General features: G+C 36.9%; 1 protein-coding gene across 1 annotated transcript in view; it reads right to left on the bottom strand.

Annotated features, from left to right (window-relative positions):
- Nucleotides 1-14,888, bottom strand: part of vipr1b (vasoactive intestinal peptide receptor 1b) — a 51,051-nt gene extending 36,163 nt beyond the window's left edge. The window contains exons 1-3 of the mRNA XM_036217427.1: nucleotides 14,272-14,888; nucleotides 5,116-5,206; nucleotides 2,582-2,692 (exon numbers count right to left, since the gene is read on the bottom strand). Of these exons, the coding sequence (XP_036073320.1) occupies nucleotides 2,582-2,692; nucleotides 5,116-5,206; nucleotides 14,272-14,325 (256 nt within the window). The 5' untranslated portion in view covers nucleotides 14,326-14,888. The remainder of the gene's footprint in view (nucleotides 1-2,581; nucleotides 2,693-5,115; nucleotides 5,207-14,271) is intronic.
- Nucleotides 14,889-26,928: the final 12,040 nt, after the last annotated feature.

Below are 26,928 nucleotides of genomic sequence, written 5' to 3' on the forward strand. Positions count from 1 at the left end.
ATGAAGCGGAGGAAGATGGATGGATGGATGGATGGCCAAAAATGTTAGCATATTTCTAACATATTTGCTTAGCTCCAAATTAGCATAAAATATTTCAATAGAGGCCAAACTAACAAAGAAAAAAAAGCTAGCTCGTTGCTCAATTACTAGCTGAACTCCTAAAATTCCTCAGTGCATTCATGACCTTCTTTTTGTTTTGTTTTTTTTTTGTTTTTTTTTTTTTAATAAATATGAATTTTGTTTATGTTTTAGCACGAACAAAAGCAAAAATATAAAAACAAACTGGGTTTTATTTTAACATTTTTACCATTTACCTTTAGTAGAAGCCAAATTTGCGAAAAACCTAGTTTGTTGCTTAATTACTACCTGAACTCCAAATTAAATCAGCCAAAAATGTTTGCATGTTGCTCAAATAAAAGCTAAATTCTAAACTAGCCTAAAAACTGCAGTAGATAACAAAATTAGCTAAAAATGTTAGCATGTTGCTAAAATATTAGCTAAACTAAAAATTAGCATAAAAAAATTCAATAGAGGCCAAATTAGCCACAAAAAAGCTAGCTCGTTGCTCAGTTACTAGCTGAACTCCTAAATATCCTAAAATTCCTCAGTAAACTAAATTTGTCAAAAAGTTAGCCTGTGGGCTGCACGGTGGCGCAGTGGTTAGCGCTCTTGCCTCACAGCGAGAAGGCCCCGGTTCGACTCCCGGCTGGGACCTTTCTGTGTGGAGTTTGCATGTTCTCCCCGTGCATGCGTGGGTATTCACCGGGGACTCCGGCTTCCTCCCACCGTCCAAAAACATGCTTCATAGGTTAATTGGTGACTCTAAATTGCCCCTAGGTGTGAATGTGAGAGTGAATGTGTGTGTGATTGAGGCCCTGAGACAGACTGGCGACCTGTCCAGGGTGAACCCCGCCTTCGTAGCCGGGATAGGCTCCGGCACCCCCGCGACCCCGAAAAGGGAAGAAGCGGCCAAGAAGATGAATGAATGAATGAAAAGTTAGCCTGTTTCTAAAATAGAAGCTAAATTCTAAATTATCCCCCAAAAACTTCAATTGATAACAAATTAGCCAAAAATGTTAGCATAATGCTACAAATTAGCTAAACTCGAAAGTTTTGAAACTTAAAAAAAAGTAAAATGTTTTTTTTTTGTATTTGGTAGAAATGTGCTACTTTATAGAGCACATAGAAAATGTCTTTCTTGTCAAATAAAAATAAAATAATTAAAGTTGAAAGTATTAGTTCTGTAAAAAAAATCCTCCTTACACCAAACCCTACAATTTTATTCATCTGAGGCAGACAGAGATGATTACAGAGATGGAAAAAAGTGGTGAAAAGTTTTAAAGGACATTAATCTGTGCGTCCATTTACTGCATTGAAGAAAGAAGTCTGTTTGAGTGACAGTTCAAATGATGGATTCAGTTGTGCAGCACCCCCCAGAGTTCAGTCCCCCTCTTTAAAATACATTAGTGCACTTTGAGCTCAATATTTTTTCATCTCTTTCTCTAAGAGTTCTTATAGTTCCAAATATCTAAATGCCAAATGGTTATTTTTTAAAATACAATCTAATGGCTTATATAGAAACAGTGTAAGGGAAGTAGTCACTCAGCAAAGCTAAATATTAGTTTCTAAAAATACAGCTGAGAAAAAAAGTAATTTACAGAAAAGATTAGAGCTTAATCTCCCATTTCCTCTACCTTTAAAACTGTGATATATGTGCCTTGTGTTTTGTCTTAGTCCTCTTGTTATTTCCCTCATGTACAGTTTTGTGTTTTTCCACATGTGTTGTAGATTTACAGAATTTATGTTTCTTTCATTTGAAACAGCCAAACTTGTACTTTTTTTGTTAGATTCTTTGATTACCTAAAAAAACACTGAATTTTTGCCCTTTTTTCTCCTTGATTTACAGGTTAAAACTCAGAACTCTTCAGTAAAGAACCCTCTGATGAATATAAAATGTTCTGAAATGACATGGATTAGTCTGAAAACAACAAAAGAACTCAGCAGCTTTGTCTTTATGACTCAAACGAGCGTCTCTTTCCATAGAGGATGATGTCTGACTCTAGTCAGGGCTGTCAAAAATGTTTCAGATCTTAAAGGTTTTGATGCTTTATTCATAAGCGAGAATAAATATGTCTTCTTTCCAGTTTTTATCCAATAACCAGAAGAATACACACTAAATAGTGCATCTAACTTTTAATGAAGTTGTTTTCTTTGGGGAACTTCAGTGTATGTTTAAGTAACTTACAGAAGAGTAACAGATTTAAAACCTCCTGTTTAGTAGCTGATTTCCAACTGCTGCTTTGTACTAAAAGTTTCCTAATCAACCAATTATTGTTTGGACTAATTACATTTCTTAAACTAATTGCACTGCAAGAATTGCAAAACCCATTTTACTTATTTATTCATAATTCTCCATAGAGGAAATTGTTTAAATCAAACTGAAGTAGTCCCAAGCTGTCAAATACCAAAAATCTCTTCGTAAAACTTGAAGACTAACAAGAATGGTTTGAAAAGACAGAACAAAACAGGCCCTATTTACCGTAAATGTCTTTTCTGCAAATGTGGAGATAATGAATATTACCTCTCTGTTGGTCACTGAAATAACTGAAGTAAGTGGGGCAGCTTATGGTGACCACCTCCCCGACTCTGGCGTACGGCCAGCAGGCCACGATGTCCCACATGCTTGGACAACCTGCGAGAAGAAAACATCACAAAGACGCCATCAGTCCTGAAGTGAACACGAAGTCACCTCTATAAAACACTGATTTATTACCTTTATTACCTTTATGACCACTCAGTTCTACAGGCTAATGAATAGATTTTTGCATAAAACCAGATGTACAAATAAAAGATTTTGACTTTATGTGAAGCGTTGTATTGTTTGAAGTTCAGTTTATCTTCATGCATTGATTTTCCAGTCATTTTATTTTAATTTTATTTATTGTGCATTGATGTACTTCAGTAGGTCAATCATTTGTCTTCCATTCCAACAGGTTTCAGATTCTCTGTTCATCACATTTTGGTTCATTTTCTACTTTTATTCATTTTTCTAACTGTATTCAATAAATACATTTATGTCCTACATTCTTAAACCTTTTTTCCTGTTACAATATATACTTCCAATTTATTGTCTTTTTTTTTATTAAATATGTTTAGTCGGCTTGATTTGTCCCTCAAACAGTGAGGAGAAACTTTACTTTAAGCTTAAAACTGTTTTACAATTCCTAAAAAATGTTGTTGTTAGTACCATTATTATTACTTCTTTTAATCTGAAAATCTTTGTAGTCATCATTTTGGTTTCTCAAACAGTGTTAGATTTTTTAGGAAATTATTTTTTTTGTCATCCATCCATTCATCCATTGAGTCATCCATCTTCAGAATCCCATGAATCTATTTGCATTTTCTAATCTATCCTAACTAGGTTTGTTTCATATTTATATGTATAGTATGTGCATATTTTTGTAGTATAATTATGTATGTTTATGTGTTTGTATCCTGAACTCTATGTAGATTTTGTATGTATTATTGATTATTTTTGCTTTTCTTCTTTCATTCTTTCTAATTTTTAAATTGCTTGAAATAAACTAATTCAAATGAAAAGAAATATGCAATGTTAATCAATATTATTGTGACTCCAATTTTAAAGATGTAATTGAGAACAATATGTTTTAACCCACTATGTTTTTGTTGGTGTATAGCCTCCACACTGAGGGTGTCAGAATAGGAAAACTTTTACTAGAACAAAACCTCCGGCAAACCAACAGAGAGTAAAACTGCTCTAAAAATGTATGGTCAGAGATGACAGTCACAAAAACAGTTTTGACTTGTTTTGAATATTCTGTCTGCAGCTGTTTTAGTCTGCTTAAGCGCTCACATTTCACTTTTTTCTTCTTCTTTTCTCATTTTTTGTGTCCGTCACACAAAACTTTACACGTGTGAAGCTCAGTAAAGTGTGAAATGACCAAAAAACCCGAACTATCTCTGCTGCTAACAGATTCCTGAAGGTCAGAAAGAGGAAATAACAGTTTTCTGCTTCAACACAGACAGATTCTTCACGGCTTTTTAAACTCATCTCAAGAGATATTTCGTGACCTTTTGAACCCTAAATCAGCTCATTTTTAAATAAAACCAAAAATAAATTGCCTATTTAGGATTTTACAGGTGTCTGAAACTGATGGTTCTGTCAGTTCTTGCTCTGAATGTGACCTCACTGCCAAGGAAGCAGATTAGAAGAGGAGAAGCTCCTCTGCAATGATAACGAAAGCTGCGCCCTCACGAGTCTATGTCCATTTAATGTAATCTGCTGTTCAACCAGTGTGAGCAAATGGACTTCACATTGACGCATTTTTAAATTTATGAGCAATTTAATTCATAGGAATGAGAGAAAACCCAGCGGCAGAGAGGGAACAAAGTATGAATCATTAGAATCAATTTTAATCTCATTTTGGGCACTATTGAAACCACAGATTCATTTTTTCACCCATTCTTACTGGGTGGAAGTGTATTATTAAAAAAAGAAAAAGTTTTATTAGAGGGGAGGACAAGCGTTGACACATGACATTAACAAAAACTCTCACAGAAATAATTATTATCCCCATTCGCCATGTCATTTTCTAAAATTTGCTGGACAGCGTTGAGTAAAAATGTCTGGATTTTTATTAGATTATTGATTAGCAGTGTCCATGCCTTGACAGAAATTTGTGATTAAATGCATTTATTAAGAAAGTCAAATTAAAATTCCTCCAGAGTGTTTAATATATCTTTAATATTGTGTTTAGTGATGAAAAGCACAAAGAAAATCACATATTTTAGCAGTTTTTATCTGTGATTGTTTTAGATTTGGGCTTTTATTTTATATTTTCTGAGAAATATTGAAATTGTCATCAAAACTTGAGCTCAGATTTGATATTTTGAGCCGATGCGTTCACCCTAAGTACTTTTTGTCTCAGGACAGTGTGTCTTTCTTTCTTTAATAATAGTTCTCTACCTGCAAAGTCCCCCACTCTACAATCTTACCTCACCATTTGTTCACTCTTTCTGCTTCCCATTTCCTCTGAATAGCTTCCTGCATACCCTACACAGCCAGAAAAATGAAAATATGCTTTCAAGAATGACCTGAAGTGACGTTCCCAGAAGTGCTGTTCTCACAGCGCTCCTTCTCCAGCTCGATCTCGTTCATCACGTCACACATCTGCACTGATAACACCTGGAGAAAGAGAGAAACTGCCTTTAGGTGTTAAGGATCTTTCTGAAAAACTGCAAAATGTTGCTAAAAGTATGTGACTTAAGACAGTAAAGTGGTTATATGATGAGCAGCTCCTCACAAAAACCCATTTCAATCCATTGTTTTCTTTGTAATGCCACTTTAAGCATGTTTTGATCGATTCTAACAGCGTTCCCAGAGCTCTTTTAGATTATGCACAAAATCAGGAAACCTGTGATTTTCTATAGTTTCTGCAGAGTGGCAGTAGTTCACCAAAACTTCACCTCTGAGTTGTGGGGAGAACTGAAAGCCTGGCTTCATTTCCCATCATCGTTTTGTTTACACTCTGCCGCTAGCTTACAGTTCCTCACGACTCCAACATTACCAGTGCAGCTAAAATGCCTCTGTTTTTAGGAACATTACTGCAGATTTGAGAAGGAGGAAGAACTCTCAAAACAGCATGGTAGCTCACTCCCTTGTTTTAAATACCCAAATTTGTATTTATTTTTATTTATTTATACCTAAATTTGTATTTTTATGTGTTTGAAAAGTATTTATCTATTTATGTATGTTTTAAATTATATTTATTTTTGAATATTTAGAGTAATTAGGTTCTATGTACCTATGCATTTTTACTATTTAACATTTGTTTTTTAAAATTATTTAAAACTTAAAAAAGTTCTTTAAAAAGAATAAAAGTAGCGTGCCGTATCAGAGGTATCCATTAGTGGTGTGTACGGTATTGGCAAGAGCCAGGCAATATGGTGTGTATCGCGATATCCCGATGTGATACATATTGTGACATATCCCAAGACTGTACCAGAACAAATTTTCACAATTTTCTTTAAAAATTGTGTTGAACCTTTCATGTTAATAAAATGATAAAAATTCATTTTATTTAATGATCACTGTATCTCATTTACAAGCTGCTTTTACCCACTCTTTTGGTAAATTAGGAAATATTTGTTCTTAAAGGGGATTTTCAATACTGTCTGATTTTTCATATTTTTCAATGAAAAAAAAAACAAAAAAATACACCAAACAGAATTAGTGCCTTAACCAACACAACACATTCTCACTCCCAACTTGTCACACATGGACGTTTGGTTAAGGATCCCTTCACATCAAAAATGTACGTTTTGGGTGTCCTCAACTCGTTGTTTTTTGACGTGATGATTGTTGGTAAAATCAAAGGTCCCCAACCCTTGGGACTCGATACAGGATTTGGTACCAGATGTGGTACTGAATACGATACCGGAGTGGTCCTCAGGACGCATCCTGTACCCAAACCCAGTACTGGTACTCTAACCCAGCACCAGTACCGGATCTGGTACCAGATGCTAACTGGTACCAGATGTGGTACTGGACGAGAACTGGTACTGGGTTAGGCTACCGTTGGATTCTGGACTGGAAAAGGTTCACAGACGTCGAGCTGGGGACACTCAAAACGTCAATTTTTGACTTAGCTAAATGTCAAAATGTGACGATTTGGGAGTGAGAATATGTTGACCAAAAAGGTTCTAAAAGTTTGATTGAGGAAGGAAAGTACTGTAAAATACTGCAGTCGGGGCTTAAGTGGAAAACAAAAGTAAGAAAACACCATTAAGATGCTGAACTAGGTTTGCTCTTAAACAATTAATTAAATATCATCTTATCAACATTTTAAATCAATACAAGTATGGCCAAATGAAATATCGCAATATTTCACCAAATCGATATTCCCCTACACCCTTCTACTTTTAACAAGTACATTTTTTAAATGGCATTTTATTGAATGCTTTTCATTCAAAAAACAAATGAAGAAAAAAAATCAGAAATGCAGTTTTAACCCTATTTTTCTCTTTATACGTCCCCTATCATGATAAAAAATGCTATAAGAACAACACAATTGTCATTAGAGTGGGTCTTTAAAAATGAACAGAAAATGCACCAAAATGTTCTTTCTCTGTAACAGGAATCCATTTTAAAACAGAAGAAGCTGCCATCATGCAAATGGATTGGGAGGTGGAAGGAGCGCCAGTGAGTAATCTGCTGCAATTGTTCATCTGTGTCAACAAAGGCTGAAAAATGCGCTCTGACGGCCGCTGGCAGAGAGCCGGTGGGCCAATGAAAACATGTAAGGCAAACAGCAAAAGCTGGAGAAGGTCAGAGGAGATGAGCAGAAGAAGGAAACAGAGAAGTCAGCATGAGGCAGAGTGGATTCATGAACTCCCCAAGAGGAGCTGCCCCCTGTTACCCACGCCACAATTCTTACAGCACTCGAAGCAGTAAAGGTCACAGCGAGGGGAGCGCTGCGGCACAAAGCACACAGTGTTGCAACATTTGTACAGCTCATGTTCTCTAATTGGTTTTTATGGAGGTCTTTAAAGTCTTTGTCATGAACCCCAGTCACTGTGGAGCTGACACCGCTCAGTTCAGACGAGACAGAGCATAAGCTTCTGCATAACAGTGTGAGGCAGAATGAAGAAGGAAAATCAGCATTTAACCTTAGTCACTCCATTGAACCTGCAGAAAGCATCAGTATTTAAAATGAAATCACATTTGAATGATACCTAATCAAGAATATATATCTTTTTCACATTTCTGCTTAGATTATTCACATAAGTCTCTGTATTTTACATTATCTAAGCAATAAAGTGGCTATTATTATTTTTTAAACTAGAAATATCAGGAATTTTTGTTTATATAATGATAATTTAGACAGCTAATGTTCTATTTTACTATGCAGAAATTGTTATTTTCAAAAGAACTATCAAGAAAGCACTAAAGAAATGCTTAAACAATTAATATTTGTAAAATATTACCCATTAATGTCCAAAAAATGTAATTTATTTGGTTAAAGATAAACAAATTTGCAAAAACAACTGCTGTTTGTTTGCATAAAATAACAAGATGACCATTTTATTGATCAGAATTGTTGATTATGCACACATAAATTCAAATTATTCAATCCTCCACCATGTTGGAGCCACAGCAAAATTAAATATTTATGTCCCTGCTGAACAAATAGGAACCCATTAATTTCTATTAGCTAATATTGTTTGATTAAAGACAATCTTGTCCATCTATTGAAAAGTCATTTTGAACTTTAAATACTCTGTTTAAACTCCTTTTTGAGTGGTTAAGAATGCAGAGCTGAAAACCCAGCATTTAATGGGCAGCAATGTAGCATCTTACTTCTACTTCTTTGCACCTTTTCCCTCCGTTTAACTCACTCATGCACTCACATTCACCCTGCATGCTTGAGGTCGTCCTGACTTTGCCACAACATTTTCCACCGCCGGATTTGCTTGGGGGCTGATCACAGCAGAAACACGGTGCAGCTGCAGAGAGGTGGGAGTTAAATCTGCAAAGTATCTCCTTGAAGAGAGAGGTAAATATTGGGGTTCTCTCTTTCAATGCTCTCCTTTTTTATAAGAAAAAAATGAAACTGTGATTAAATGAAGAAATAAACAATTAGCAACACCTGTCTATAACTTATAGTTCTTGATGAATCTTATTTCCCATCATCCCTTTGTTTACACTCTTTCCTGCTAGCTTACAGCCCCTCACACACACATTTATGTTTCTAGTTTTAAGCTTCAGGCTGCAAGGATCAGGAGTTCTTTATTGCAGTAGAGTTTCATTAGTTCCCATAAGCCTGTATTTTTAAAACAAAGCCAGAATCACAGAAAACAATCAGTTATAAACAATCCCGGATAACAGAGATGGCCAAAACCCTGAATCTGTGAAGAATCAAGATAAGAGAGACTTTTGCCCGAGACAAAAACAACGGTCAGCTTCCCCTCGCTGGACAGAATCAATAAATTGGACAATAAATCAAACTGTCAGTTCCAAACTATGCAGATGATGAGCCGACTTCTGTGCATCCTCAGAGAGGCATCTCAGTGAGCAGGAAAATCTCATAAATACCTGTCAGCTCTGATATTTTGTTCGCAGCTCATCACAAAGGTTGACAGGATGCTGCGTCTGTTTTCTGTGCTTGTTTTCATTTTAAAAATCGCTGCCAGCTCTGCTGCATTTGAGGACAAGATAATGATCAAATAAAAATTGAAAGAAGGTTTTGAGGATCATAGAAAGAATAGCCCACGCCTGTGGGTGGTCATGTGTTACATCCATTTTGATGGATGCATCAAGTACGCGCCTCTGCGTTCATGCTGGGCTTTATTTAGCAGCGAGCTATAGACTAAATAAAAACAGAGAAAATGGGGGTTTCTTCAACACTGAAATGAAATCTGATTAGTTGTTTGATAAGAGTGGATTTAATTAAAGGAAAAGTTAAACTTTTTTTAACAACTTATGTCCTCTGGGTTTTAGTTAGACCCAAGTGTTCACTTTAAAACACTTTCAGTTTAGCAGCTTTTGTGCATCCAGCTGAAGAGATAAGGTGACACCCAGAATCCCAACTCCATTTGTTCCCAGCCAGGCAGAGATAATCAATTGTTTTTCACAACTCAGTTGAGACAAAACTGCTGTGGGCAACATTTCTTAGAGGTGTAAGCGCTCAAAAAAACATCAAAAGTTCTATTATGGCAGCTTTCATCTAGTTGTTGTGAGAGATGAAGATGCAAATGGTTTTGTAACTAGAAAACATGAATTATGAGGTTTGCATTTGTAGATGCACTTTAGTGAAAAATGTGTTTTTGACATGTTCTTGTGGCAAGTCTCTGATTATGCAGTCTATCAAAAAAAAAAAAAAGTTTAAAATTGCATTTCTGAGGTTTTTTTTATTCTAATCATTGTCAACCAGGAGCGTATTTGTGACCATTCTGTGGACGACTAGATCCATGTGTGTTTTCCTCTTCCGAGATGCCATCTGGCTCAAAACTGTTCGGCTGGATAGCTCAGGTAATGCTCGCCATTTTTGTTGCAGAGGTAAAGTTTTTTTGGGGGGACTACAGATAAACCGGACATGTGACACAATTAATAAAGTGCTAAATGCGGGTTCTTGGACTCACATACAGTCCATGGTGTTCACACTGGTGACGCAGGGAGGGGCTTCTTCTACGTTTGCTTCTTCAACTGTTCACTAGAGGTGGGTGTATCGATCCGAGTATCAATACCAAGGGGAAATATCATACTAGTGTGATGAGATTGCAGTTTTTCTTCAATACGTACAGTAAAATATATCATTTTTTAAAAAAGTATTGGTATTGATATTGGCGATACTATACCTGTAATTACTTGGTATCGGATTGATACCCAAATTCCCAGTATCGCCCACCCCTGTTGTATACTAGTGCATGTCTAAATGTCAAAGCTGTGCAGTTCTCGCAAATCTTGCTCCAGGATTTTCTTTGACCGCTCTATTCTAATAAATGAAAGACTTGGTGTCATATAATTCTGGCTGAGCACAAGCTGCGATTATTAATTTGTCCTCCACAATCAATTTTCCAACAGTTGGCCCTTCTGTGAATAAAAAGGAGTAATCCATATGTCACTACCAAATCTGAATGGTCAAAGTTTGATCTGGTTTTACTTGCATTCAGTGGTCACACATTTTGTATGTAGAGCCTGAAAATTGTCATAGAAACTTGCGTTGCGACGTGTGAGTTTTGAAAGGGTATTTACGCATCTTTACATAGACTTTTCTTTGGAACCCACTTTGTCACGTTACTTCGAGGGGCTTAAAGCTAGCAGGAGAGCAGGTAACAGAGAGATCCCAGTTATGGGTGATGGAGAGGGGGTGGGGGGTGAAAACAGTCCCGCCCACACTCTTAGGCGAATATCTAATGAACTATTGCCACTTTGCAGAAACTCTACAAGAACACTTCTCTTCTTTTTGGCTAAAAATGGCCTAATTGTGATAAAAGGCCGCTGGGAATGCTTTAAAAATAGATCAAAAGATGATCACTTAATCTATAATTCAAATTCCATTTGGCAGTTTTGCAGATTTGACAGCAAAAAAACCTCAGAGGAAAACAAAGATCTCACTGTTTGAAATGCAGCCTGACTGGTGTTAACAGTAAGGAAAATGCATGACATTTCTCCGGTAAATGAGGAGAATTGATGTTCATATCAGTGAAAAGCATCCGGCTGAACGTTTTTGTTTTTTATCAAACCCAACCACACAAAAACTGAACATATGATGGAGAAAATCTGTCTCCCAGAACTGCTTTACTGAACAGATAAATTTTGAAGGATCACCTCGATTAAGATTCATGGTGTGATGTTCCATTCCGCATGTTACTATGCATCAGACTGATGTCCTCTATCATCTGTTGCTTTGTGGAATCACTTGTCCTCTGTGTGCAAACCTTACTGAATATTTGTTGCACTGTGCATGCAGGAACGGCAAGGATAAAGCAAAAAAGTTGGTGCTCAAAATGTAGAAACTATTAGTAAAACTGTGTAAAAGAGTTGTTGATTTATACGTTTAGTGGAGAGAGGACTGTCGGTAAACTTTCAAATGTCAAACTGAAACAGGAAGTAGAAATATTTAGATTAAGACAAGCTTTATTTATTCAAAAAGCTCCTTCTGGTGTTTATCATGGTTTCATGTACAGAAAGGTTGCTATTGGCTGTCCTTCCAGCCTCGAGGTAAATCAATACCAGTGACATCCAGCCACTATTTAAGCACTCGTGGGGTTTTCTGGGCAGCCCTCAACACCACGTTTACCTCTCCATTATATTGATGGAACATGTCAGGGTGTGTTATTGCAACGCAGCTGGCCCGGACTTTAGAAGGGAAAACCATGTAAGAGTCACTACAGATACTGTATGTTAACAGAGGAGGATTCTGGTTTATCTAAAACAGCACGGTGGCCCAGATATCTGAGAGCTGTCAGAGGTGAGGAAAGACTTCTTTCCTCCTGGTTCCGCCTGGAAAAAGCCTCTGTGGTGGACAAAGAGAAACCATGCTGAGTGTTAAGTGACTGCAAGTAACAGCCACTATTGATTATATATCTATATAATAGACTTTTCTTGCTTTCTCATTTGAGTGAGAAATGTAAAGAACATCAAAATTAATTCACAGATATTGCCTTAATTAAAATCCTTTCAAAGCAAATGGTCAGTTCTTGTTTTAAAGTGGCTTCCCAGCATGCCAAGAACTAGAATTTCTAAACAAATGAAGCTGTAAAGCTTTAACACAGGGGTCCCCAACCTTTTTCTTTTTCACATAACAGTTTTCTTCTGTGATGGGGGGCTGGGGTCTTTTTGTAGGCTAACAGAAAAAAGTTAAACACTCATATCCTAAACATTAAGATTTAGGGTTTTTCAGAAAGACACACATAGCCAAATTTTAAATAATTCATTTCTGCAATCTTCACAGAAAAATAATACTAAAACATTTTAAGACTAGCTATATAGGATTACCTGCGATAGATTAATAGCTGAAGATGCTTAAATTGATAGCTAAAAACACTGAAGCTGATAGCTGAAAATACTGAAGTTGATAGCTGAAAACGTTGAAGCTTATAGCTAGCAAAAAAATTAACAAAATGCAAAATTAGCCTAAAAAACAAAACAAAAATTCTAAATTAGCCAAAACAGCTAGCATGTAGCTGAAATATTAGCTAAACTTCAAAATAGCCTAAGAACTGAAATAGCCTAATTAGCTAAAGTAACTATGTAGCTGAAATATCGGCTAAATGTCAAATTGGCCTAAAAATGGAAAAATGTCTAATTTACTTAAAGCAGCTAGCATAAAACTAAAATATAAGCTCAAACTAAAATTAGCCTAAAAACTGAAAAAGCCTAAATTAGCTAAAACAGCTAGCATGTGGCTGAAATATTTGCTAAATGTCAAAATAGACTAAAAAATGGAAAAATGTCTAATTCACTTAAAACAGCTAGCATGCAGCTAAAATATTCACTAAATGTCAAATTAGCCTAAAAAACTGAAAAAGCCTAAATTGCAGCTAGCATGTAGCTGAAATATTGGCTAAATGTCAAATTAGCCTAAAAAACTGGAAAAACCCTAAATTAGCTAAAACAGCTAGCATGTAGCTGAAATATTTGTTAAATGTCAAATTTGCCTAAAAATTTTGAAAAATGTCTAATTTATTTAAAACAGATAGCATAAAGCTAAAATATAAGTTGAAGCCAAAATTAGCCTAAAAAGCTAAAAAAGCCTAAATTAGCTAAATGAGCTAGCAGCTGAAATATTTGCTAAATGTCAAATTAGCCTAAAAAAACGAAAAAAATATATCTAATTTACTTAAAACTGCTAGCATACAGTTAAAATATAAGCTTAAGCCCAAATAGCCTAAAACAGTGAAAAAAACCTAAAATTAGTTAAAACAGCTAGCATGTAGCTGAAATAATCGCTAAATGTCAAATTAGCCTAAAAAACTGGAAAATTTTCTAATTTAGCCAAAATAATTTGGGGGGGGCGGGCAAATATGGAGGAGGGGCGGATCTGGCCCGTGGGCCATAGTTTGGGGACCCTCCGCTTTAACAAACATATTTTTTTTTTACTTAAATTGATCTTACTGCCACAAATCACACTAAAAAAACAAGCAATAACAATGAAAACATCTGAAAAATGTTGTATATTAACCATAAATGACAACAGGAATGTAAACTAATTGCCAAAACAAGTCAAAACAGGATAAAAAGTGTGTTTAGATGTATAGCAACAGATTTATCGCATGTTTTAGATGTAAATACAGGACTTGCTCTCTGCATTGTGATGGTGCAGTAACTCAAGCACTGGAAAAAAAGCAACAGTCAACCAGCAGAAACATAAACATCTTGAGTTGAAATTAATTATGTATATATAGTTTATTGACCTTGATTGGAGCCATGTGTTTGAACTGGTGTAAGAAAGAAATGTCTCAGTTTTATTGAAAGGATTCACTTCAGATGCGGTGACTCATCTGAGATGAATTTGGCTTTATAAGTCAATTTTCTTTGAAGGACTTTTATGAACAGACAAGAGTGAGTCAATAGCAAAACAACAAAAAAAACTTTTTTATTTTACAGGGCTTCAATGGGTTTGCTCACACATGAAACAAGTACATGCAAAAAATCTTTTTTTTTTTTTTTTTACTTTATGTTTGGTTAAATTAATCCTTACAGAAACATTTGATTTATTATTTTAAAAAAGGGGAAAAGACACTTACTTTTGGTAGAGATCCGTACAAGATCAGCAGATAAAGTAGCTGTAAAGACTCCATCTTTTTGCAGTTTCAGATTCACTTCAGATAACACCTGGTTTTCTTATTGCAGATTGCTGCTGGTGAATCGACGCGCTCAGATGTGTGGGTAAAGCCCGGCTCCGTGCGCCGCTGCCGCCGCCGCTCCATCGGACCGCGCTCCGCTCTGTGCGCGCGCTCTTGCAGCTTGGAGAGCTGCGTCAGCTCCACTCCAGCCGCTCCTCGCCCATTCACAACTCCGCAAGCAGGCTGTCTGAAATGACTGTTAACAAGCCTGTCAGCCTGGTGCGTGTAGGGGGGCGGTGTCTCTCTGGGAAACGCTTATTAGTTCTTCTTTAATTGCGTTTTTGCGCGCGCAATCCACCCAACAGACAATTAACAAAGTGAGACCAAAGGGAATCTAGTTTGTGGAGGAGGCTTCCTGAAGAATTTGATTTGACAGGTGGAAGAAACCTGTTTGTCTGACCTTGAACATCCCCAAAAAAAGGCTGAAGCTCCAACCAAAAGCATTTCAATTATTGACGTGAAAGAAAAATAAATAAATCAAATTAGTTTATTTAAATAAATAATGAAATCAATCACTTGAAAGCAAACAAAGAAAAAAAATACTGAATAAATATTCTGTTTGCTTGTGAATTCATACTAATGTAGCTTGTATTTATTATATTAAGTAATTTTGTCTGATTGAAATCACAAAATATTAAACGGCTTATACTTTATTAGCATTTTGCCATTTTCTTTAGACCAAATGGCTTACAAATTCTTCCTTTCTGAACATTTTTTTCTTTGCAAATTGTTTTCTCTAGATTATTTCTATTTTATACAAACACTTATTTTTTGTTTACCTTTGTAAAGATATTTTATTCTTTCTCCTCTACTTTTAAGTCATCCATCTATCCTGCATGCCCTCTAACACCTCCACTGTCTGTCAAACTGTATTTAAAACACACTACACTTGATTATTTAGAAGAAAAAAATAATAGTGCAGACTTTCGGAGGTCCTTATTCCTGTGGACACATCGAAATAACGTTTTAAGCATTAGCAGAAATCAGACTTAAAAACTAACTCTAATAAAAATTGTGTTTTTGTAGCATTTTTCTCATAATGGAGGACATATGAAAAAGATTTTAAGACTAAAAAGTCATGAGCTGATGAAAACCTTGAAAAAGCTTAGGTTTGCAGTAGTATAAACCTGGGTTTTTGACACAGCAACTGCCATTTAGCTGGACGGACTAAAGTCTCCCTTCCATTAACCTCTTCATTTTCCTCATCTGAGGCGAAATCTGGCTCAAAGTTGTACAGATAGCTTCAATATTGCTCACCTTTTTATTTTTATTTGCTACGCTAATTATAGCTTTGGGGTTATGAAGGTCTATAAGCTGCCAGGAGAAAGTGTAAACATTAGAAAAAGCTAATTTCCACACTGACTCAGAGGTGAATTTCTAATGAGCTCCTCCTATTTTGCAGGAAATATGTCTTAAAATATGAAGCAACCCTTTTGATTTTGGCTAAAAACGGAATAATTACAAGATCACGGGGGCACGTTTTTACAAAAAATAGAAATATAGTTGGAGTGGGACTTTGACTTCTAGAGCAGGGGAACAAAAAAAAGAAGAAACTCACATGAAGGAGGGATTCTCTCTCAGGACGGCAATTTAATAAGAGAAGAATTAGCTGATCTAACTGAACAACATGTTTGTAGCAGATGGGCTTCATCCAGATGGAGCTGGGACAACTGAGATGAGCCAGAGGCGAGGTCCACGGACAAGAACGGGAGCAAGATATGAAAATATAAAGGAATAAAAGCAATCCTATTAGACGGTTTGTTGGTTGTTCCAGGCAGAAGACGCAGCAGAAATAAAAGCTTGTTTTACAAAATTAGTCCTGACACCAAAAACAAGTAAATAATAAATTATTGTCATTTGAACAAAGAGCAAATTGGCTTCTTGACCTTTGTAGACGGGAATGATAGTTCACACACTGTGCTAGTTCAACTCTTCAGTGTCATGGTAAGCTCAACAGATCTATACTGAGGTGGCTATAGGTTAATAAAACTTTATTGATATTAAAAAAAAAACTAAAAATGCCTCATTTTCACCAATGAACAGTCAAAATCACATCAAGTAAAGGTCTAACTTAAATAATAATATCCAATTCCTTTAATTCAGGCTTCGTATTCTGAGCAAAATCCGCAAACTTGGGTGTCCTACTATTAATTACTACTACTACTACTTTTAATTGTTTTTTTTCTGTTATTTGAACTTTTAATGTACAGCACCTTGTTTGGCCCATTTGAAGGCGCTATATAAATTAATAAAACTTAAACTATAGTTGTATAATGTGTTCATTTGAAAAACTGTCGCTAGAATTTATGTTGCTTTGTGCATTTTGAACAAAGTTAGCCATAGCTCCATGATAAAAATGATATTTGCAGAACATATTTCTGTTAAAAAGTACTTTGATTAGTCAATATATAAATATAAATCCCCAAAAATGGTTGAACTAAGCTTAACTGTTGGTTTAGGTTTTATTCAAGCAATTTTTCTAGCATTTGTCCATGTGTGGTGTCTCCATTGGTGGCCAGTGAAATAAACACTGGACAGATGCTGTTTACTACAGGTGTCCTGTAGCTTTTTGACCCCAAGTGTGACTAAAGCAGATGTCCATAAAAATATTTAAGATGAAGAAATTACATCAAGAAGAAAACACAATTAAAGTAAACAAGAAAATAATGGCTGTGTGATCGATAAAGTATTTTACATTGTTCCTCATTTTACTCATATTTGATCAATCGGACAGAATGGAAGGGATTGTAGATCCAATACTTTGAGTTTTATTTTGTGAGACAATTGCTCGGAGAAAGACAGAAACAGGCAGTAACTGTAAGAACACATCAAATTGAGGGCTACAAATGTGCCTGTAGACTCATGCATCACCTTTCTCCCCCTCAGTCGGCTGCACTCTTCCTCTGAAGTCGCACAAATGCACTCTTCCTCCTCCTGCAGCTGTCCATCTTCTTGAGTCGCAGCCACACGTTCGTGCCCCTGTCACAGCTGATTGACCACCACTCACCGCTGACTGGACCCCACAGCTTCCTCCTCTGTCTCTGTGGGGGGTTCTTGAGCGTGATCTTATAAACAAGCTGGAATCTAGTTTAAGAGAAGTGAATCAACGCTTGTACATAATGGACATTGAGCTCACAACTTGAGAAGTTGAGGTCTTGTCACTCTTAGTGTGAAACAGTGTGAATATTAAACATCTACAAAATGCAGTGATGGTTTTACAGCAGACCCACTTTCCATCCGTTTGAATATGTAGCAGCAGCTGCCACAACAAAAAGTAAAAGTACGGCTGTCATTATGATCTCTCTCTGTTGTGACCACACAATACGTTTCCATTAATCCTCCTACTGCCGGGGATGCTGATCATCAATGCTGCAAGCGTTTCCTCTATTAAAAAAAAGAGCTTCACCCCCACCTTCCTCCCCAAAAAAGGTGAAGGTGAGCTTGTGCACGCCTGTGTGCTAGAGCGCCATTGTTAGCTTTTGATTCAAGCACACGTTTCATCCAGCTGAGCCTGGTCAAAGTGGACGAAGCAAAAAAAGGAGAGCAATTTCTACAGCAGAAATATTTTACACCTGGAATCATCTCTTTTGTTGTCTCTAAGCTAACAAAAAAAAGCACATGGCCTTGCTGATTCAGATAGAGTGTATTTATTACTCAAATTAGTTTGCACGAAAAAAGTTAAAAGGAAAAGTTTTTCAATTAGAGCTTGCAGATACCATCAAACAGTTCAAACTTGAAATATCTCAAACCTCTACTAAATGTTTCTTTTTTAGGATTCTCCTACCTCTTCTGATGTTTCCTAAGATTGTAGCAGAGCGTAGCAAATGCACCGAGGATATAAGAGAAATGAGAAAAAGGAAGTGTGGAAGAACATCCACATCATCTTTTTCTGGTGAATTCTTCTCTCTGCAGGGATTTTTGAGCAACAACCACCTTAAACCATTTAAACAATTACACTTTTTAGCCAAGAAGCCGACTTTTCTGCCAAAATAACTCAAAAAACTGCATTTTTATCAATATAAAACACTATAAAGCTTCTTATGGCTATATTTTGGATCCACATATACAGCATACTCTTCTGTAAGATGTCAGCATGCATTTACGTCCTGCTTATGCTCCCCTCTGTTTTCCTCGTTAAAGGTGTCAAAGACGCTTTCACAGCGTCAACCTCGCTCCAAGCTGCTGGAAGAAGTGAAATGTAAAACAGGGGGAACAAGATAAAAGGGGTGCATCATGATGACAGCAATCATATTGACAGCCAACTTGATTTGCTCTCTGCTGAAGTGAAGCAGAGCAGCGTGCCGGCTGTCGTGTGCAGCCACTCAGCTGACACATTCTCTCCGTGACCGCACCTTGTCATCCTTGTCTGTCCAAAACTGCAGTTCATGCAGATGAAATTACTTTTTAACTTAAAAGGCCATTTTTATATTTTCAAAATTACTTTCAAAATCAATGAATTTTAACATTTTTGGGTTGCAAGCATTGAAAGCCTAAAAATGATCTCACTAGACTCTAGGATGATCAGCGTAAGTGAGCGCCACCCAGGGTCCCACAGAGGAAGCAGGGACGCAACCCAGGCTGCCGCTCTCTGGGCTGCGGAGCCAATGTGGGCAAGCATTGGTGGGGCCACCACGGAAACTGCAGACAAACCCAATTGGGGCCCACACTTTCTGCCCACTTTTAAACCATATGGGGCCTTGTTGGCTGGGATCTTCTAAACACCGTTATTCTTGAACATTGGGATATAAACTACCATTAAACGAAACAGAAGAAGAGGAAGAAAGCATTTACACATGCGCAGAGGAGATCAGGCAGACCCAACCTTGTCCATGCGCAGATCTGTACAGTCCAAGTTTGCAGGTGCGCAGATCTGACTGTGCACATGCGCAGATCTGTTCAGTCTGACTTCTTACATGCGCAGATCTATTCAGTCTGACTTCTTACATGGGCAGATCTGACTTTTCTCATGTTCACATCTGTAAGGTCCAACTTTGCACGTGTACAGATCTGCACATGCGCAAAGTCTGATCTGCATCAGACTTTGGGCATGTGCAGATCTGTACGGTCCAACTTTGCACATGCACAGATCTGACTTTCCACATGCGCAGATCTAACTTTGCATATGCACAGATCTGACTTTCCACATGCGCAGATCTAACTTTGCATATGCACAGATCTGACTTTCTATATGCGCAGATCTGACTTTATGCATGCACAGATCTCACTTTCCACATGTACAGATCTGACTTTGCATATGCGCAGATCTAACTTTGCATACGCGCAGATCTGACTTTCCACATGCACAGATCTGACTTTGCATATGCGCAGATCTAACTTTGCGCATGTGCAGATCTGTACGGTCCAACTTTGCACATGCACAGATCTGACTTTGCACATGCGCAGATCTGACTTTCCATATGCGCAGATCTGACTTTGCGCATGCACAGATCTGACTTTCCACATGTGCAGATCTGACTTTGCATATGCGCAGATCTAACTATGCATACGCGCAGATCTGACTTTCCACATGTGCAGATCTGACTTTGCATATGCGCAGATCTGACTTTGCATATGCGCAGATCTGACTTTGCGCATGCACAGATCTGACTTTGCATATGCGCAGATCAGACTTTGCATATACGCAGATCAGACTTTGCGCATGCGCAGATCTGACTTTCCACATGCGCAGATCTGACTTTGCATTTGCGCATGCACAGATCTGTACGGTCCAACTCTGCATGTGCACAGATCTGACTTTGCATATACGCAGATCAGACTTGGCTCATCACAGATCTGACTGCGCATGCGCAGATCTGCACAGTCCAACTTTGCACATGCACAGATCTGACTTTACACATGTGCAGATCTTAACAGTCTGACTTTGTACATGCACAGACCTGACTTTGCACATACGCACCACTCAATCCCTTTTGGGGTTATGGAGTTGCTGGAGCTTATCCCAGCTACTGTTGGGCAACTGTGGGAGTCCCCCTGTCCAGTCCAGTGCACACCAACTGACCCACAGTGAATATTTGCTGCTTTATCACAATGAGGGGGCCATTTTTTGTCTTCTCTTTTTTTCTGGCTTTGGTTGAAAACAAGCTCAGAGGCAATCCTTTTGTTTGACAGGTCAGTGTGACAAAACTCACAAGCACAAACAGCCGCAGCTTGTGAAAACCTCTTACCCTGAAAAAAAAGGGACATTACTCCAGCATCTGTTTAGGATGAATTCAAATCCCTTTCCAGCTCTTGAATGAGCTCTTAGGAAGTGCACTAACCAGTCATAAAACCATTTTAATAAACCATGTACTGATGCTACAGAGAGCTGGGAGCGATGTGACTTATAAAAGTCAGTGTCACTGTATCCTCCTCCACTGATACTCATCAGAGCCTCCGGTTATTCTGCACGTGCATCAATGTCAAGGCACCGCAGAGAAAAGCTGCATCCATCAGTGACAAAGAGCTGCTCTTCAGTCACTCCTTCCAAGAGAGAAATCAACCCAGCAAATTCTTTTGTCAATGCGAATATCACCTTTCAACTTCTTGGAATATTCTTTTGTGATTACAGCCATCAAGGACATGTAATTTAGAGAGAGAAAAATTCTGAAACTTTTACTTAAAAAAAAAAAAAAAAACTGAAACAGTTCTTAAAATTACCTTCACTTTTTTAATGCTTGAGTTGTTAGACATAAATGAAAATGAGTGAACAGTCCAGCAGCGATGCAGCGACAGGTCCGTGGATGCTGAAATGTTAAACTGCTGCAATTATTGTGTCAGTTTATCCAACCGTGCATCTGTCTGTTTCCCATCACTTCCTCTTTGGCAGCTGTAAAAGTCATTCCCTGAGATGTTCCTGAGCCATTTGGGATTTATATTCCCTTTAGTATGTTTTTCTATGATTCATTGTGCTCAGAAATCCCTATAAAACCTCAAGAAGTTCACCAGAAAACGCTCAAACTAGAGTTAGACTAAAAAAAAGGTTCAAAATGTGACACATTATTTACCTTTATGTTAATAAAACAGGAGCAGTGAAAAAAAAACAAGTTTTAGATCCTAAAGTCGTGTTTTAAATATATAAAAAAGAAGCCAGTAGGGTTTTTTTTGTTTGTTTGTTTAACAGAGCAGAAATCCTGCACTTGATATCTCTGTTTAACAGTTCCTTTGCCTTCATTCTACATTTAATAATCTACCAATTTATTATTCAGAGGCTGTTCAATGTGTCCTAAAGCTGGCAGAGGGATCTGCAGATTTAGGGCTCACCAAGGACACTTGAAGAAGAACTGCGGTAAAAAGGAAGGAAACCCATTTTTCCAGTGCAGCACAGATGAGTCATTTTGCTCAGAGCCTGTTCTCTGTCACAGAAATGTCGACTGAAAAAGATAACATTGCTTTACACTGTTAAAAAAAAAAAAAAAAGAGTCCCCCTGTTAACTATGAATCAGTCTGGAGGAAAATCTAGCTATCGTGTTAATTGAAAAACATACTTTTCCTCCAGTGTGTCTCATTGTTTTTGAAACATGTGTTACTAGATCCACAATTCACAACTCTCACATTAAATAACATTTTTATGAAGGGTAACACCTGAGGCGTCACCAGTTTAACACAAAATCTTTAACAAACTGTAAATTTTCAACCGCTAACATGATCAACCTAATTCCAGTAGATTTTATATAGACCACAATGCCTTGTGGTTGAACAATTTCGAACAAAAAATGTTTTTAAGTATAATTTTTGAATAAACTATCCACAATTTCACCATCAGAGCGCAGTGTAGTCATTAATAAATGTTGTGAAATGTTCGCATTGATTCAATTTTGACTATGTGAAATCAGAGATGTCATATCCGAATAAAATGAAAGGAAAGTTCTGAGCACTGTGTCCGAAATGACTTTAAAGAGTACCAAACACTAAATCAACTTTTTTTGGCTGTCGACCTCTATAAATGGGGCTTTATTGGTCATTACCAAATTTTTGATAAATTAAAATAATCTTGAAAATCAAGTCTCTTTGTGTTCTGCCCCCTACAGGTTGAATGGAGGTTTAAAGGTGTGTTCACTCCGAACGGGGCAGGCGTCAAGTCTCAATGTTAAGTCAATGTAAAGACGCGATCTGCCGTGGTGCAATTTCGGTGGCGAGCTTGACGCAGCGCATCAACCAATCAGGGACCCGGCTTTGGACACGTGATGTTTTCAGTGACCAGATCAAAGAGTAGAAATAAACATTCAAAATGGCCGATGGACGTGAGGATTTCGCTGCCCAGGCTGTGGGTCCCTTGGTAGTGGAGCCCGCTCTGCTTGCCTGCCGGCGGTTAGCTGCCCAGCTAACCATGAGTGCCGTTGTAGCGCACGGGACCGCTCTAGCCTCATGAGCCTATGACGTTTTTCTTAATAAAAAGATAACAAAAAGATCCCCCAGTTTTATTTACAGTATAATTCAGACATAGCATGTGACTTTAGCTTAATATCTTTGAAAAACTTTATTGAAAAAAATTATTTTACAGGAACAAGGTAAACCTCATATCATTTTTAAAGAAAGATAAATTCCTGCCTTTCCAATAAAAATCTAATACTTGTTTCTTCTTTTTCTTAGTGTAATGTCAGGGACTCTAACATTTATTTGTCGTCCATGATGTGACTCTTGGATTGTTTGTGTAGCCTGGCCTTTGGTTGAACTTGCTTGGACAGCAACTCCTGTGAAGGTTGGAAATTGTGTCTTTATTTTCAACTTGTAAGTAATGTCAATCACTATAAATAAAAGACTACGTCTTTGAAAAGAATGTTTGGTTGTAAAGAAAATACTTGTTTTTTTCTGAAATGTTAGAGATCCGGAGCACTAATTCAAGTCTTTCCATAACTTTACTGTTTTCCTTCGGTTTCTCTTAACAGTGTTGAGACTTTATGCCTTTGGCATTGTCTGGTGTAATTACATCACTGCTGGGCGAAGTCGACCAGTCCGGAGAAACGAGCTCTTTTGACTGGAGGCGTGTTGAGCCCCCGCCACAGCCAGCTGGTACAACCCAAAAGCTTGACTAGATTTACTCTGAGACCTTTTGTGTTTTCTGAACTGCAGATGAACTTTGCCTGCATTTGCCAATAGCTTTTGCAAAATTAGTCACAGTCTTGAACCCGACAGTCAGCGATGTTCACAAGCAGCTGCTGGACAGTTGAAATCGCTGGTTAATAGAGGACTCGGTTCCCAAAAATAGCAGCATACGCTTCATAGCAACTAATATGTGTTTGTATATTGAGGTTTTTTTATATATTTATTGACAAAAGAATCTAAAGATAACAGAAAAAAATCCTTCTCTGTTTTAAAAACACAGGAATGGATTCAAGACTTCACATTTCTGAGTTACATCACTGATCTGGATTGGAACTGGTTTATTTAAAGCAGGTGGGAAAACTTATAGACATGTCGGCCACAAAAAGCTCTAAAATTTGACGAAAGAGTCCATAAATAGATGTGTTTTTGTAATCCAAACTAGAATCAGGATAAAAACCTTACTTTAATTTGATTGAAAATTATTTGAAAACAGAACATTTTTGAGTTTGTATTTTAAAATGTTTGACTTTTTCTCTCATTTTATAGACACTTGCACTGATAGATTGATGCCCCTCAAGGGAAAACCCAAACTTACAGAAATGCTGTGTTCGTATGGCGTTTGAATGATCGGAAAAATGCCCGCCTGACTAGAAAAACACATGAATGTCCAAAATACAATAAATCTTCCAACATCACATAAATGCTAAATAACTTTCTGCACTTGTAGACAAAGCTCAATGTATTTGTTATATACTATCTAGGACACACCAGAATTACAGGAAAAATAAAACATAAATAACAAAATTATTTATATTTAAGTTATTCTAGTTTAAAGGGCTGCATATGGTCAGATTTTTCCAAGTCCTTATTTAAAATAATAAAACTAAAGAAAATAAATCTATATTTATGCATACATTTATCAAACTTTGGATAAATTGTCATGAATTGAATGGAAAATTACAAAAGAATTAAAAGTAAAAGATAGAAATACAGACAAATAGCCCTATATATATAATATACATGCACATTGTGACACTGTAATTACTCTTAATCATAATAGACATTTTTCCACTCATATATATTTATAAATTATGTCAAATTCAATCCATTAAATATTAAGTTTATCAAATAGAATTTGATTATTTATAGTAAAAAGATTTATTGTGATTTAGCATCATATGAAAGTATTGGATACATCATTGTTACTTGTTTAGATTAATAAGTATTTTAATAAAGAATTGATTTATCATTCAAGCTTTATAACGCAGAACTAAGTGCAGATTAGCTTAAAATCTTTACATTTAAACAGTAAAGAGTACGTTTGTACAGTTTTTTCGTGGTTGTGCGGCCTCATCTCCCACTCATGCTGGTCTTTTGTCTTCCCAGAAACAGGATTATCCTGATAACATCTCAGATCAATGTATGCCGCGGCGCTGGAGGGCAACTCAAAACAAAGCAGATTGCTGGAATATTTCTGCCTCTGCTTTGTCCAGACAAACATCGGGCTGCTCTCAAAGCTTTTCTACCCAGCATGCAACACACTCCACGTCCATTATCCTCACATGGCGTCTCTAATCATTTCAAGTGTAAAAACGGAGGAAAAACAATCAGCTGGATTCCTTTCAGTAGGTAAATCAACTGTCATGAGTGTAAATTCCGTGGGGGTATTCCCCGCTGAGCATGAGGACATTTACTGACCTGGCAGCTAAAATAAGCACGCGAGTGGCACTCTTGACCCATCAGGCATTTCACACACAGAAAGGCCTTCATCAAAAAGCCCCCACACACTCACCTCTGTGCGAGTTACCTGTCACTTCAATTGTGGTCACACAGGCAGATCTGCACTCAAGAGAGCTCCCCGTTTGTGGACGGGCTGTATATTCAGGCATCTTCTCCTTTACAAGGTGTAAATAGTGATTCCGTTCAATATTCAATTTCAGAGCTTCTTTAACCTTAAAGAGATTAGCATCAACATGCAGCGATGGGACTAAGCAACTGTAAAGCATTAAATGAGTAAATCTGCTGAGATGTGAAATTTCAAGTTAAGTCTTTTGTTTGTCTCTGAAATATTAGTTATCTGAACCCAACAGTAGCTGTGTGTTCATGTGGAAAATGTCTGATCTAAGACTTTAACTGTGTTTATGGGCCTATAACAAAATTTTACGTAGTCATACGTTTGATCAGAATAAATCATTGTGGTCTCCACAGAGAGTGCATTAGCTGCAGTTGACGTGGATCAAGATCAGAGTGTGTTTTTTTTTTTTTTGCTTATTTATTTATTTGAAAGTGGCTATTTGCACGTAATTTTCTAAATATATAGCGCTAATCTTTCTTCTTCTTCTTACATGTCATCTAAAACAACAAAGATTTTAATTTGCGGTTCCATTAAATAAAAGTTTAGTCCGGTAAATGGTATTTTCTGTGATTATTTTCTGATGACAGCAACATTTAAAAGGTTATTCTTGCTTATTCATTCATCACATATGATCATTAAAAAACAGCAGAAGGTTTATTGAGCTAAAGATAAATGTAAAAGACAAATTCCTTCTGTAGAAGGTTGCAGTATTGAGCATCATTTCATCTGAAAGGCTTCAAGATTCGATGCACTTTTATTGTTTTCTCTATTATTTACTCTATCTATAAAATGTGACAGAAATCACATAATTTCAGATGTTTTGACTCAAATCAAATGTGCTGCCTTTCAGACAGCAGAATTTAGAATTGTGGCTGATATTTTATCATAATGCTGATATATCCAACATTTAATCAGTACTTTAGGGATATTTACTAAAGACAAAAATGTACAAACATAATTTATGTCCCAAAAGACTAAATCTGCCTTTATACCAACATTAATGTGGGAGTTAGTTTGAAAAGAACAGGTTTAAGGAAACATATCTGTTTTTGATGAAGCCTTTGCACCATTTGTTTTCAGGTTTTGCTCCAGGTGTTTTCTGATAAAGTAATATCTTTTGGAGGTTTCCAAAAAAAGTTAGACTTTAGTTTTTGCTCCTGCCGCCTTTTGATTAAAAACAAGAGTTTTGTTGTGTTTTGGGTCAGCTGTGAGCAGAACAACATCTAGAAGTGACCTTTAAGAATGTATGAAGGTCCTGCTTTACATCACAGGGGAAAAAAATCACTTGATGGACACATTTTGTGTTGAGCTACAATGAAAAGGATCTTACTTCCAAACTGTGAAACAACATTCTTTGCTGCACGAGTTCTTAGCTTATCCCAGTGTGAGCACTCATGACCCCAGGGGTCCTTAAATCTTCTGGAAGAAATGAGAAAATCTGAAAGATGTCAAACCAGGAGAGAGAAGGAGGACAAACAATGACAAAGTCACACTTAGAAATATGGTTTATTTGAATTTTGACCTTCAAAGCACATTTATTGTCCATTTACCTTTTTGAAACAAATTTTACTTAAAATAAAGATCTCCTTTATGCTACTAAAGTTAGCCATCTTTAATTGAAGATGACGGAAAGTTAATCTGTGCACAATGGGGAGAAACAA

The sequence above is a fragment of the Oryzias melastigma genome, linkage group LG20, assembly GCF_002922805.2.
Source record: "Oryzias melastigma strain HK-1 linkage group LG20, ASM292280v2, whole genome shotgun sequence".
Lineage (NCBI taxonomy): Eukaryota > Metazoa > Chordata > Actinopteri > Beloniformes > Adrianichthyidae > Oryzias > Oryzias melastigma.